This window comes from Apteryx mantelli, chromosome 2 (genome assembly GCF_036417845.1).
Source record: "Apteryx mantelli isolate bAptMan1 chromosome 2, bAptMan1.hap1, whole genome shotgun sequence".
Classification (NCBI taxonomy): Eukaryota; Metazoa; Chordata; class Aves; order Apterygiformes; family Apterygidae; genus Apteryx; species Apteryx mantelli.
This window is the reverse complement of record NC_089979.1, coordinates 149,990,192-150,005,297: the sequence shown is the minus strand read 5'-3', so window position 1 is coordinate 150,005,297 and position 15,106 is coordinate 149,990,192. Positions and strand designations below refer to the sequence as shown.

Sequence of the window (15,106 nt, the reverse complement as noted above, 5' to 3'; positions counted from 1 at the left end):
TTTAAATGGTTTCAGGAGTTAGTTATTATTCTGGTATTACTATAAAGATCCGTGCCAGCTCTGAAAGCTTTTCTATAATTTTAAAAGAAATATGTGGCAGTAAAATCTAGACAGCCATAAGACAATATATTCAAATGTTTTCAATAGCTTTGAAACCAACAAGAAAAAAAGAGTAGCTGTCCCAATAAGCTTCAGTTGCATAAGAAGTCTTTTCCATAATGGACGTGGCAAGATTTAAACAAAGGACACGCATAATAAAAATGTAAATGAGTTTGCTTTACTAAAACTATAACTTTAAAGTCTTTTGTTGTATGTTATCCTGGAACCTTCTTACAAGGTAATCACTGTTTGCATAGAGATTTAAACCGTAGTCTTCAATAGCATTAAACCCCTGCACGGTCTATGTGTGACAGGCATGCAAAGCCATGTTAATGTTCAGAATATGAATTGCCTCTGGGTGGCTCCGACACCAAGTAGAAAACCAACTGTGTTGGTATCAGAAGGCCTGATGGACTCCATGCGGCTCCCAGCCTGAAAACTTCACCGCTTTGACATGTGATGTGCTCCTCATGACACTGGCAGCACTGTCACTGAGAAATGGCACAAAGGCAACAAGCCCCCCTCCTTAGCCGTGCACTTTGCAACCCCCTGGTGTTGCCTGTCCACAGTCTCTCCTGCCTGCCTAGTTACGGACAGCACTTCATAAACACAGAGGGAAGTGTGGGTGGATAGGCCCCAGCTGCCTTCCTGGACACAGCCTCCATAATAAATTGACCTGAATGATGAGGGCACACAAACAGTATGATATGCATTATTCCTGTCAATAAAATGTCCCCATGTGTTATGGTCTTTGTATATAATGTACTGCAGCCTTTCTTCCAGCAAGAACCTATTTAGAGTCTCAACTTTCTTCTATTCATATTATGTCTCTGTAATAGAATTCAGAAATTATATGATACTGTGTTGTATAATATTATACCAGTGTAGCATATTTAAATCCTTGAGTCCTTACTTATAAATTCAAGGCATTGCAATCTTTCAGGTTGCCTTTGAAGATGATGACCATGAAAAAAAAATGCTTGAAAAAGGAAATGAGGATTTCAAAGAAGAGATTTTTAAACTACACAATAAGATTTTTCATCTTGAAAATGCTCTGAAACGCTCTGAAAAAGAAAATTGTTTATTAGGTAAAACTTTAAACTGATGTTAGATCAAGATGACTAGTTTAAATACAGTATATAAGAAATGTTACTAAATATGAAATTCGTTGTTAACATGCTTCAGATGGTTGGCAATTTATTTCTGGACTACTATCTTTTTCTGGTATTGAATGCTAATTTTGTATGTATTTGTAGAGAAATTCATACATATTTATTCTAATTTTAATGCATATATTAACATATTTTTAATTTATGACAAAGGAATATTTGCTATGGCTTTTGAGACTTCTAATATTGCCTAGCAATGTGGCTAGAGATCATATTTTGTGACAGACATACTGTAAAGTTGCTAAAATAGAAGGTTTTGTATGTAGATGTTTATACTTTTAAATCATGGTCTAATATTTTATCTCATCTTAAAACGATTGTATTAAAGCCTGCTCTTTTATAGAGCAGTTTTTGTGCTTCTGCAAAATATTTGAATGTGCATTTCTTCATAAAATTTGTGTTTCCATGGAGGTTTTCTAACAGAATCAGTTTTATCAAATAAGCAATCACTATTTTTGGTACCTATGCTTTACCACAGTTCTGAAAAGGAATTTGTTTTTTCCAGTAGGTACAATGTACAGTCTTTACTTTCAGGTTACCTCTCATATATTGCCAGTGTGAAATACTTAATGGATGAAATTAGAAACTATGGCAATAGAATAGAATTTGACTTTTTACTTTTGTTGTGTCCAGCTAGATTAGACCCGGTATCACCTTTAATGGTAGCAAGATGAATTTGACTTAGGCTATATTCCTTATTCCTATTTATTATCTGATTTAATGGTACTTCTCATCTTTTGATAGTTTTGTATGAGCTGTAAAGAACCACCTGCTAAAGCACTTTGTATTGGCTGTGACTAACAGCAAGGATGTCCAGAATTAGTATTAATGAAAAGCTGTGGGCACTCAGTCACACTTGGCTCTTGAACTTACTTCTTAATCCCTATCTGACCAGCCGGCTGAACAGCAGGAAGAAGGCTGTGAATGTCAAGGGCGGTTGTGAAGGTCACAGTTCTGCCAGGACTCGCATCCAGTGTGCACTGTGTGGGTTTATAGACTGACCTAAAGCAAACATTTTGAATACATTGATGTAGGCATGTAATTTCATGGTCTTCCTTTTTCTTCTCTTGTTTTCAGATAAGCAAGTTCAAAGAATGCAATTAAAACTGGAAACTGATGAGCGAACTATTCAAAAGGTACTGTAATTTTTACATTTATGAACTACTGTCATAGTGGAATAGTAATAAGCTTGGACTGTTGGCAATGGATAGTCCAAATAATGCTGAAAAATAGACTTTAACTTGAATACTGTCACATTTTGTTTTATGGTTGTATAACTCATTGAAGAGTAATAATGCACTGGCATTCCTTTAGTGAATATGGTGATTTAGACTTTCTCATCCTGTCATATTGCTTAATATTCTTAAAATGCAGTTAAAATTCTGAACCTCAGTAAACTACAGTAAAATTAGTTGAATACTTCAATAAAAATGAAACACATTCAGTATCTTTTTAAAGGCAGGGAAATAAGATTTGTATGTGCAAGTAGCTAGTAACTTAAAGGAAGAAAACAGTTATTTTTGGTTACCTGTGACTTAATAAATATCCCCCTATTCCTAGACAGAGCTATTAGTATATGTGAATTATTATTCGTGTGCTACCTGAGCAAAACTGTAGCTGAGCAAGGTATAAAAGTCAACTTTTTAAATAACTTTCCCATGCCAACTTTTATTAAATTCTGTCCTCAAGGAGGGGTTGATAGATCTCAGTGTTTTTCAGTTACAATATCTGGTTATCCTTCCAGTAAGCTTCTTATGTTGTGACAGTTCTCAAATGACTTTCTTCAACAAAGTATAGTTCTCATTCTGAAAATTAAAAAATAGCCACAGAACTTCTTCCTAGAAAGAACATTCTTTCTGTAAAATATTTTCAAAATGTTTTGTAGATTACTCAATTCTACTAATCTACAAATCTACATGATTTTCTCAGAGATTGCTAAGTTCTTGCACCAATTCATATAAAAAAAGATTGTTTTGGTGACTGACACTCTGGAGTTGTAAAACCATCCCTTTCATTGACTTCCCTTGTGAACTTAGATGAATTTCTCTTCTATGACCAAGTTTCCCACTCTGAAAATAGTGGTATCTTCTTATCTCTAGAGGAGCATTGGAAAGGTAAGTTCATTAAGGTTTAAAAACCATCAAGATCCTATAGATGAAATCCAAGATCAGATATGGAAAGTGAATTGGTCTGTCTAATGCACTAGTCGGTCAAAGGAGGAATGCTTCTTCAGGTAGATTTTTCTCATTTGTAGTTCTGGCAGTGCTTGGGAATGCCACTTAGTTCTGAAGCCTCATTATGCTGGAAAGAAGTGCAAACCCTCAATATCCTATACTAAACATTTCTGTTTAGTTCAATTGCAAAGTCCAACAAAGATTTTTTCATAATACATTTTTTTTCATCCTTTCACTCGCATGAAATTTTTCCCGAAATTACCATAAATTTTCCCTTCCTTCACTTCATCTCTGTACAAAGGAGGACAATGTCTAATATGTAGTATCCTCCCATAGATACTACCTCAATCTGTAAATTAGAGCAGCCTCCTAGGAATTTTTTTCCATATGTCTTTCATATGATTTGGAAGTCCTACATTCATGTAAATTTGGATTACATGCTTCCTTCGCAAACTTCCTCCAAGACAACTATCCATATAGGTAGCCCTTCCCAGTCACTTCACATTCTGTCAAGTTAGCTAAGTTGTAAGACTGATGTGCTCTGAGAAATCATAGGAGCAGCCCTTCCCTTCTCATTATAATACTGATAATGATTTGTATTTCCTTTCCAAGAAGAAAAACCATAATTCTAAAGGAATAACTACATTGATTTTAGTTTCTGACAAACACTTTTTTTCCCCTCCTCTGCATATCCTACTGAAAAGAATGTTCTCTCAATAGCCAAAGTATGCATAAATTTCTTCAAATAAAATAATTTGATTTTTAAAAAGAGGAGCTGGGCGTGAAGGCACACACTGCTGTAGTGCCCAATATTCAGATATTTGGCTCCAGATAGGGAGTTCACAAAGCTGATACAGACACCAATATATAGGATAAGGAAAATGTGTATAAGGAAAAGTTAACACCTAAAAATGGGATTCAAACCAGACACAATGTTGAACCAATCAGTTGTAAATGGTGATGAAACATGTGTTGGGCACACTGTCTCTCACCTGGATTAACTATGAAGTGTTGCTCAGTTTCTTGTAGATGGGATTTGGAGTCTGAAACTTCTTCCTGTGCCCAGGCAGCCAGGTTGTGCACTAGCTGTGATCAACTGCCTCTCTGATTTATCTTAAAGTATTCTAAGAGATGGCAGCCACTGAGTTTTTCATAAGGACCAGAGCGCTAGCTCAGGCTTCTGGTCATTGATGAACTTGAGGATGTTTGTATCTGTAGCTCCATATACCAATGGAATGACTTAACTGCTAGTTTGTGTTGTGTTTTGTGGGAAAACATTCTCTTTAAAGCTGGATACAGAGAGATCAAGCAGAAAAGAACCATAATTTCTAAACTAATGATTATGATATTCAGCATATAGGAACGGAGTTTCCTATAAATTTGTTCTTTCTTTCCTTGGATTATTGCTGAGTATTTCTGGGTTTTGCGTGTGTGCATAGTGTGTGTATGGGGGGGGGGTTGTTGTTTCATTTGTTATTTTTTAGTAATTCATAATCTAAAGTAAAATGCAGAAATGATCTATTGAGGCAGAACACAAGGTTCTCCCTTTCTCACTGAGTCACAACTTTTCAATGACATGAAGCTCTTGCATGAGCATTCTGTATCTAGTCTCATGAATTTTGTATTCTTTGCGTCCAATGGCACAGCTTGAACAGAACTGGTGGCTTATTTTCATCATAGAGTGGTACTTAAGCTGCTGTGCTAGGACTTGAGAAATTGTAATCAAACCCCATAAAACTCCCAGAGGCAGAGAATCTAGACTGCCCCGATCTGTGGGCAGTCTAACTCCCAGTTTATTATGCTGAAGGAGAGCATTTCTCCATTTTTATGAGAGGAAATGAATGTCAGTGTTGAACTCAACATTATCGGCTTTTGGATTTGTTCTAAGTGCAAATTCAGTAAGTAACAAACTCAGATCCTTGTGACACTGAGAAATACAGATGTTTAACTTGCAAATCCCAGATGACAACAGCTGTGACAGAAGTCCTAGATGGCTCAAGAACAGCAGAACCTACGGAAGCTTTGCCATGAAATGTAACTGTTTAAGTGAGTTTGATTCTGGAACTTCCAAAGAATTTTGCTTAAATTGTTCTTTAGGCACAATCCTTTGTCCTTGGTGACAGTGGATGTGAAATTTGCCTGACTGAGTTTGTCTCACAATGATATGTTAGGACTTGCTGCAAATGATATAGTAGTCCACTGATCTTTCTACAAATTTGTAATACTATAGTGGGTTTGTCCCTGCAGTTCCAAACTGCCACTACTGTTTGACTATAACAGATTTCCACAAATATCTACATTTCTGGGTTTTTAAGTCAATGTAGTCTCCATTGTAATGTTTCCCTCATCTTCCTACATCCTCTCACAGAGCGATCTATTTTGCTCGAGTCTTAAGAACTGTACATTTTATATGTGTGACTCTTGTGACGTTATTAAGCCTATCTAGCTATAAGTCAAGATGTCTGTCTGTTTCCACTTATAATATTAAGATGTGTATGTCCACATGTAGTCTTTTGAGCAGGGGGACTATATCTAGAAAGGATTTCTAGAGAATGTCTGTAATAAGAAATCCAGCATTAATTCTTAAATGTTTATAATGTTTATATTTTTAGTTAATTGAAATTCAAGAACAAATGAAGGCAGAAATTGAAAATGAAAGATCATTAGTTAAAAGTCTGGTAAGATATTTATGTATACTTTTTTTTATAAACCATCATTTATTGCAAATCTAATAAAATATGCCAAATCCTTTTAATGTCACATAGATTGAATATAGACAGGAATGTTGTTTTTAACATGTGAAAAAGTAAGTTAGAAAAATACATTTTTTCTTGCAGAATTTTGAGAGGAACAGACATTAACAATGCTGCCAGAAAGATTTTTTTTAAGAACTCTAATATTTTGTTTTAGGAAGACTTGTATTTAATAAATTTAGTATTATTTGGAAGAATTTACTGCTGCTGTTTACAAATGTCATAGGCAATGATATAGAGAGTTTTGTCTTAAAATATTTTTGTATTCTGCATTAGTCTCATAAGAACACTGCCTTTTATTTTCTTTTTACATGAATCAGGAACTTTCCAGATGGCTGGTCCTTTATTTTACCATTTGACTTTTTTTTTTTCCTAGCCTGATTTCGTACTGGCTTTCACACTGATCACCACTAGTATGTCTTTGTTACAGTAAACTGACTGGGTTTATTATAATAAAAAATAAAACACAGCTTGACTTGCAATCTAAATGTGCTGGAAAAGAATATGATACTGTTTAGAAGAGAAAAGGTTGTGAATAGAAAATCAGTACCACTTCAGTTATTTAAACATTTGCTTTTCTGCAGCTTGTCAAACGTTGTGCCAAGTCATAGCTGCTTTACTTACTTTGTTTTGTTAATCTCAGCACCATGTGTCTTAGGCTTTTTTAATAGGGGGCCAATCCTGCAGTCTTTACTCAGTTTTCAGTTTCAGTGACTCTGGGTAAGCACTGTAGGACTGAACTTTTTAAAATTGGTCAAAAACAAAATATAATATTATAGACTAGTTCTTTGAAACTAGTTTGTGAAGGTAAAAAAAAAGCATAAAATAAATTGCCTGTTAAATAAGTTTTAATAAACACCTTCATCCAGAAAACACTTTATAGGTCTCAACACATTTTTTTAAATTTTCTTTAACCTGAAAATGTAAGCAGGACTCTGTTAGAAATAGGAAATAATTAAGGAAAGATTTTAAGATTTGATTGTCTAAATTTAGGCCACTGAGCCAAGGTATAGACTCTGTTCTGTCAGGAATTTGCCAGTGGAGAATCCTAGCTGATGCTAAAGATCTCAACTCTGATTTGTAGATTTGTATATTTACCAAAAACATTTGAGGGCATTGTTGTCAGACGATAAAACTGAGGGATCATTTGCCTTTGTAGTCTATTTCTGACACAGTAGTCAGGTAGTCTATGTGACATGCAAAGAGCTCAGGCTAACTTCTGGATCTCAGATTGTGGCTGTGACACCTAGAAAAGTCATTATAAGTCACAAACTGAGTTGTGATAGATCTAGAACTCCCTGCGGAAGCTTTAACATCAAAGCTTAGATAGACAGGTATCATATATCTTTAATGGATATAAAAAAGTTTAGAGATTAGAAAGTTTTTATTAATTCAGGAGAAAAACAAGTTTTCAAAGTAAAACTACATTAAAAAATAAATAAATACTGATCTTAGACGTATTTACTTCTAATTTTGTGTTATCCCAGAGTTAGTTCCTGTTTTTACCTAGAAATGCTTCTTTGAGGACCTTCTTGGATGAATTGGGGACACATGATAGGGCATAGTCTAGGACTAGGAATAGACTAGGAATAGTCTGAGCTCAAAACAAATGAGTGCATAGAAGTCCAGCCAAAGGCAGGACTGCAAAGGCTGGACTGCAAAGGCTGTTGGGTGAGGTTTGGTCTCCTTCTTCCCATTGTTCCTAATTCTTCCTGAGTTAGAGTACACAGTTACCAAATATCTAAAACATACTTGTGAAATTGATTCTAAGGTCTATTAGTGTACTGAAATAAAGATACAGAGAATATACATCTAGATTAATTCTGGAATGTGGTGAGGGTATCCTGACTAGTGCAATATCTAATATTATTTAACATGCAAATTTTTGTGGCCTTATCTTTTAATTGCATATTATCAAACAAAACAATATGAAACACAGGAAATACAGCAGTGGCACAGTAAGTCAGAGCAGTAATGTGCACAGTGAATGTTAAATAACATTGGAAGCAGAATGCCTGTCCTCCGGGAAACAGAAAGGAAAGAGTAGAGTCAATGAGAAGTTACATGCTTTGCTCATTGAGACTTCATGTTGATACTCTGAGTGCATACAAATGTGGAAATGAAAGATGGACAAGCAAGAGAATAAAAACACTCTCAGGGCACATAGTGCTCGAGGGAAAGGGGAATGAACACTGAATGTAAAAAGTGATCTATAAGTAAAGGTTGAATCTGAAAATATAAATCCTATGACATAAGACTAGTAGAGTTTAAATCCTGAAAAATGTAAAAATGTAAGATGAAAATAAACTGTAAGAAAGCAGAATCAGTAGCAAAGTATTCAAAACAATCAATAATAAAGTTCTGAAATAAATCGTAGGAAAAATTTGTTAATTTACATGTTTTTTCCCTTTTTCTGTAGTTTAATGATTTTTTTTTCATTTGGTTTCGTTGTTTATAAACAATTTTTGCTTTCCTGTCATGTGAGTAATAAAATTAAAACTGAGCACTGCTGAGCAGTAGCATAGAAACAACTGGCTTTGTTACAACTCAGTGAAAGCCAAGAAACTGCTGTCACTTTCAAATGATCTTAACAGTCCCAGTTTATTTCCAACTGAGTTTTCTAAGAAAAAGTGTTAAGTATGAAGTCTCTCTAGTTATCATGTCCACAGATGGTGAACTGTAAGACAATTTTTCACTGTCATAGATCAAGGTGCTAATACAATTAGCTTTAAATCTGCAAAAAGCTGTATATCTTTTGAATATATTTATATAAGACTTCCTATGTACTCATTTTAATACAGTTTTTCAATATAATGCCGAGTTAATAATAGTCTTTTTTGCTGAGGGATTTAATACAGGACTGTTGTGCTTTCCACACTTCAGTCACCAGTTTGATTCGGATATAGCTTTAGAGTAATAAAAAGAATTGTTTATTGGCAAGTTGTTTGAAGTGTTTGGCAATCTCATTACAGATTGTAATCTGATTTCTTGCACCCAAAACAGATGATTTAGAGAAAGAAAGTGTGGTCTGTTTTACCTAAGTTCTCCTTACTTTTGAAAGACTTCCTCTTGTTGTAACTCCTTCTACACATTTGCCAACATTGGAATCCTTTAAATAGAAGGACATGTGAGAGCAATAGGGAAACATCTAACATTTTAATATAATTTGAAGGTTTCCCTTTAGAAATTGTATTTTCTTCCTTGGTAAGAGTGATTATCACTTAAGAATCCATAACCTATTTGAGTTAGTTGTTTGAACTACTTAAAAACTCACTCTACTATGAGATTTCTGAATGTGATCATAATCAAATAAGAATGTCATTTGTCTTCTGTACCTACTACTATATCCTGTCATTTACCAAAGTCGTGAGGTTATAATGACATGAAAGCTAGACTATTTGGATTTCTTTTTTGCTATGAATAATATTTCAAAGGTTTTAGAAAAATAACTGGCTGAAAATATATATATATATTTGTGGACATTCTTTAACTTTTGCAGTATACTTTTAATAATATCAAGAAAAAAAAGTAGAGAATCATTTTAAGAACAAAGGATTTTTTTTATTTTGTTATTCCTGAAGTTAGACTAATTCAGGTTTTACGGGCCCTTTATTTGACTGAAAGTTGCTGATATCAGTGATCTTCGTAAAGCTTCAAATAATAGAAAAAAAGCAAAGGAATACATAGAAGTTAATATCTAAATCAATATATTAATCAGCCTTGCTTTTTAAAGCTGTATTTCCTTCAACAGTTATTTGACATATCCTATTAATCATAGTTAGATTTGGAAATCTATGGCATGTGGTGAGAACAGGCCATATGCTGAGATAAAACTGGCAAGTCTAAGTTAGTTGAAATATGTGCGATGTTTGAAAGTGATATTTGATTGTATTAATACAAAAAATTGGTATATTGTTTTAATTATCTATCTGTTACCTAGATTTATGACTCAAGATGTTATGGGTATAAAGGAATATCCTTTATTCAATGATTTAATTCATATTCATATTTAATGGATTCAGTATCATTTAATTAATGATACTACTTTGACACTCATCAGATCTCTAACTGCCCTACTGCTTTAATTATGCAGTAAAATCCCAGCAGCAACAAAGTAATAATTTCAACAGAAAATCAGCCTCCTTACTACCTACAATACTTTTTTCTGTCCTTTTATATAGAAAAACTAGCCCTAGTCTTTTCTAGCAGCCCTATCAAACATATTTTTGGAGCGGACCCAAAATGGCACCACATTGTTCAAAGACCAGTAATTAATTTCTGGAATCCTGGATACACCAGAAGGAGATACTTGCTGGTTAAACCTTCTAGTGAATGGAAAAAAAACATTTTTACTCACCACAACTGAGAAAATATAGTACAGGTAGAGGGATTCATGGACTGACTCTACAGTCTGTTCATGTTTTGTTTTGTTTTTAATCAACTGGGACTAACACTGTAAATTCTGTCCAAAAACCAGTGGATGTCCCTATGAAATCCAGAATGTCTGATATTATATAAGTTCCCAGCAGGGTAGCAAACTAGTAAACTTTGATTCTATTTCTGGTTTGGATCCAGCTATGACAGAATATTTTCCAGTTTGATGCATTCTTTGGGCTAATAACACTTTTTTTAACTGGTTCAGAGTGTTCTTGCATTTCAAACTAGTTAATAGTAGAAAAATTCCCATTTGAAAAGGGAAATAACACATTTGTGAATTTGGCAATAATATCTTTAATGCAGTCTATGGATTTTTACACACAACTGTGTGCAATAGGTCTACAGCTAACATATTTATAAGGTGCTTGTCTCCATTTTCTCTTTTAATTTTTTCTTGTTATTTTGAAATTGCTCAATCTAACTAACAATATATTCTTCAAGACTGCAGTTAAAAAGAAAATAACTTTAAATGCCCAATCAGTGTTCATCTGAGTTGCTGACACTGACAGTACAACTTGAGCCAAATGATATTGTCCACATCTAAATATTTTTTGAATATTCTGATATCTTTTTTTTCCCCTTTTTTCATTTAAGGATACTTTGTGAATGAATCCAGAAATAGACTAATCCTCTGTTGCTTTGTGCCAAGAAAGATTGTGTTTTGAGCTCTTTCTTGATTTGAGCTATGATTCAGAAGAACTAATCCAGTTTGAACCTAGTAACTTTTTTTAAATTGGGTTTCAACTGTATTTTTTTCCCTGATCTGAACCAGTAATACCTGCATGATGCTAATGCCAACATAAGAGAGGCAGCAGAAACAAGTGGCTACTAGCAGTGTGGATTAAAGTGACTGTCTAATCACTGCCTAACATAGATTTCTTCTGTTCTTTTAGAACCGAAATATATTTTTGGTTTCTTAGCTTCATGCATCTGTTGTGTTTCCCTGATAGTATGAGTTTTTAAAAGTATTTACTTTTTTCTTTTGTTATTTCACTATATCATCAACTATTAGTTGCAAGGTACATACAGAATCCCAGATAAAATTCTTCCAGGATAACTCAAGTCAGAAACAGAATTTCCCATCTTTTTTCTCTCTTTCATTATTCTTCCTCTTCTTCACATATTCTTTGGTTTTTATCCTACTTTTCCTCATCAGTAGGTTAGTTGCAGTCTTTGGGCAGATGGGAAATTTAGTTGCCCAAACATAAGGTGCTCTCTGTCACGTTAGGTGCTACAGCTGTCCCACCTACTCTCCATCTGCTCCTTCAGAAAGGTATAGGCCTCTCCTAAGTCATCTGTCATATCTGCCAGCCTCTTGCAGGTGTCTTGAATCTCAGGGTATCTCACATGGCAGTAGTCATCGAAGTTTATGCAAACTGAATTCCAGCCACAGTCGAAAATTGTATTGTCATCAATAAACTATGGCATTTTCACTTTTTGTTCCATTATCTTTTGTTATGGAGTACAGCTACCTGGGATTAATTTCATAACCAGCAATAAAGTCCATTCTCCAGCTTTCAGGTGCTCAGATATGTATTTCACTACAAAAATCTTCAGTATAATTTGGCTATTACCAATGAACTGGATGTTTGTTTATTAAGTTGGGGGCTGCACAATCCACAGTTGAGGAGATTAGTTTATTTTGACCTTATTCCTAATTACATGCTGTTTACTGTCTGTGTTCTCAGCAAATTTGTGTCTGAGGTTTTTGGCCAGTTTGGCCCAAGAAATCAATTATGGGATTAATTATCTTCTAAAATCCCTAATATTTTTTAAATTCAATGGCCTTCCCTTTCCTGTTACAAATGCTGTAAGAGCATAAAATTCCGTTCTTTTCTATCTGGAAAATGAAAAAGGGAGTGTATTAGCCCAGCAAGGCTGCGTATGTATTTTCCCTGAATTTTCCTTTCCCTGTATGTATGTGCTTTTAATTATATCTAAATACACATCAGTTCAAAACACTGATTTACTTTCCAGGAAATCAAATAAACCTAGCAAGAAGACAGTTTCTCTTTTTTTCCTTGTGAGCCTTGAGACTCACAAAGATTTAAAATCGAATAAAGTTTTTGTTATGCAACACACTTATTCTGAGAAAAACACATCATTAGTCAGACTTTGATCACTTTTGATCTGCACTGGAAGTAAAATCTTTGTAAGGTATTTGTATTTGAACCACTTCAGTGATTTAAACCTTCATCTTAATTTTTTTGTCTTTGCTGTTGTGACTAAGTTCTGCTTACATTTCCATTTACACAGTTTTAAAAATTACTTTTTGCCTGTGAAATGTAGATCCCTCTGTTTATTTCAGGCTGTTTTTCTTACAGTACCGATTATGTGACTAGCAACATGAGTAAGCAAAGAGTAGCAGCACCAAATGTAGACCCCTGATTTTAGTCTTATTTGATGTGATGAGCCAGGCTGAAACTTTACTGCTGACCAACAGCAAAGCTTTAACTAGAGGTGGACTGGAGACTATGTTCTGTTTGTTATTGCTTTCAGATTCATTCATTAAAAAAAGACACACATTAAAGTTCATACATTTTATTCTTTTACTGTTCTCTGCAATTTGTGGAGACTTTTAAACAAATACAACTTAATTTGTTTCCACTAGTTGCTTAGTCATTAACCATGGCAATAAGCAATGGATGTGAAGACTGTTTACAGTTAAAGCAGCTATACTCCATACTGAACAAAAGTGACACAGTTTTGTTTTGTTTTGTTTTGTTTTGTTTTGTTTTGTTTTGTTTTGTTTTGTTTTGTTTTTAAACAGCAAAAAAATTAAAGTGGAAAGCTTTAATATTTAATGTAGCACTTGACTGAACATCATTCATTTCTTCTTTCCAGGGACAGGGAGTATATATTAGTAGTAAGTTACCTTTGGAAAAGACTTCTCATGTAGATTAGACATTTAGAGACTGTTTTTTCTGAAGATGCAAATCGTCTTCATGCCATTCTTTGTCGTTCAGTCTGTTGTTCAATAGTGTGTAGTATTAGGGTAAATTGCTCAGTTAACTGAAAACCTGGCTGTTGTTAAATTCGTGTGCATAGTCTCTAAATGTGTTAATGATGTAATCTAAGGAGACTGTTTTACAATAACCTAACCTTTTGGCATCCTGTGTTGGATAAGAGTGACAAGGTCCATATATGAAACAACAGCAGGTACAAATACTCTGAATATTCTGGGTAGATGATTGTTCTGCTGTGTACTGTAACACAAGGATCAGTCTAAGACTAGGAGACTTGCCCAGGGAGAGAGAAAAGTATGAAATCAGGAGGTCACTCAAAATCCTGAACTGGCAGAAGTGCTCCTAGCCTGCACTTATGCCACCTCCTTTCCAGATCCAGCTGGTAACAACCTGAGTAGACCATTGTTGTGATACCACCGTCATGATACCACTGTCAAACAGTGTCTCAGCATCTATAATTGCCCCTTACTAAAAATGCAAGTAGTTAATGATGGGTGTATTCTCTCAGTTAAAAGGACCAACGTTTATGTGGCTATCTCCTCTGTGATAAATTAGGGGAAACAGGCAATCACTTCAGTCTTTGTTGTTAATCTTTCCCCAGCTTGCTCTTCCCATTTCCAGGTTCATCTGAGATCATGCTGAACCATACTATCCAAACTGGAGGAGATACTCTTGTCACTGGGAGTGACCAATATAAAGAAAATGCTGAACCCTATTCTTTTCAAAGACTGTCTGTGGGCCATCACATATAAGTTAGACAAAATGGGTGAGCAGATATCATTCTGAAGAACCATACAGTTTGAGAGAAAAGAATAAACTCCTTAAATATCAGTCCCATTCAGTCATGCCATGATCTATAGATGAATTAACATCTCATGGTTAGTAGTATCAAAGGTAGTTAATAATAGCAGCAGATGGAGCTTCATCCATCACCAGGAGATCTTTGTCCAAAGCAGTGTGTATGCCAGACTGCTAATGATCAAAAAAAAAAAGATACTTAGATACTGTGAGAGCCTGTCTTGCTACAGAATTTTCCTTAGTCTCACATAGATGCACATTCTACCCCCTAATGATTATGTACATGCTGAAAACTTTGGCTGTGATGTTAAGGAGGAGTGAGGGGAGAGAGAGGTATAGGCAATATTTATGACATTTCCCTGCTAGAAAAGCCTAGACTTAATAGCATAAAAATGTTTCTGCACATCTAGATTCTTACTGAGGGTTTGTTAATTTTGACAGCAAACCTTTTCCAGTGTTTGGTGACCAAGTAAATGCTGGTCTGTTTGAAAAAGAGTAGAGCTTTAGGCCAGAAGTAATGTGCCCAGCTGCAGGGAAAGAAAGATGGAAAGAAAGAAATGACACTAAAAAGTTAAAAAGAATTTCCAGCTTATATCATAAAACAGCATGACATTGTGTATGAACCATTCTTTAGATCTCATTGTTTATCCTAGTCTAATTAAAATGTTTAAAAGAGGAATTTCACTTTTTCTGATATTTTATCATGTACA

General features: G+C 34.6%; 1 protein-coding gene across 2 annotated transcripts in view; it reads left to right on the top strand.

Annotated features, from left to right (window-relative positions):
- The window catches only part of C2H10orf67 (chromosome 2 C10orf67 homolog), a 58,329-nt gene that overhangs the window by 25,082 nt on the left and 18,141 nt on the right, over window positions 1–15,106 (top strand). For both annotated transcript variants that reach the window (XM_067291787.1, XM_067291786.1), the window contains 3 exons: window positions 1,043–1,187; window positions 2,346–2,404; window positions 6,055–6,120. In XM_067291787.1, coding sequence (XP_067147888.1) covers window positions 1,043–1,187; window positions 2,346–2,404; window positions 6,055–6,120 — 270 coding nt within the window. The remainder of the gene's footprint in view (window positions 1–1,042; window positions 1,188–2,345; window positions 2,405–6,054; window positions 6,121–15,106) is intronic.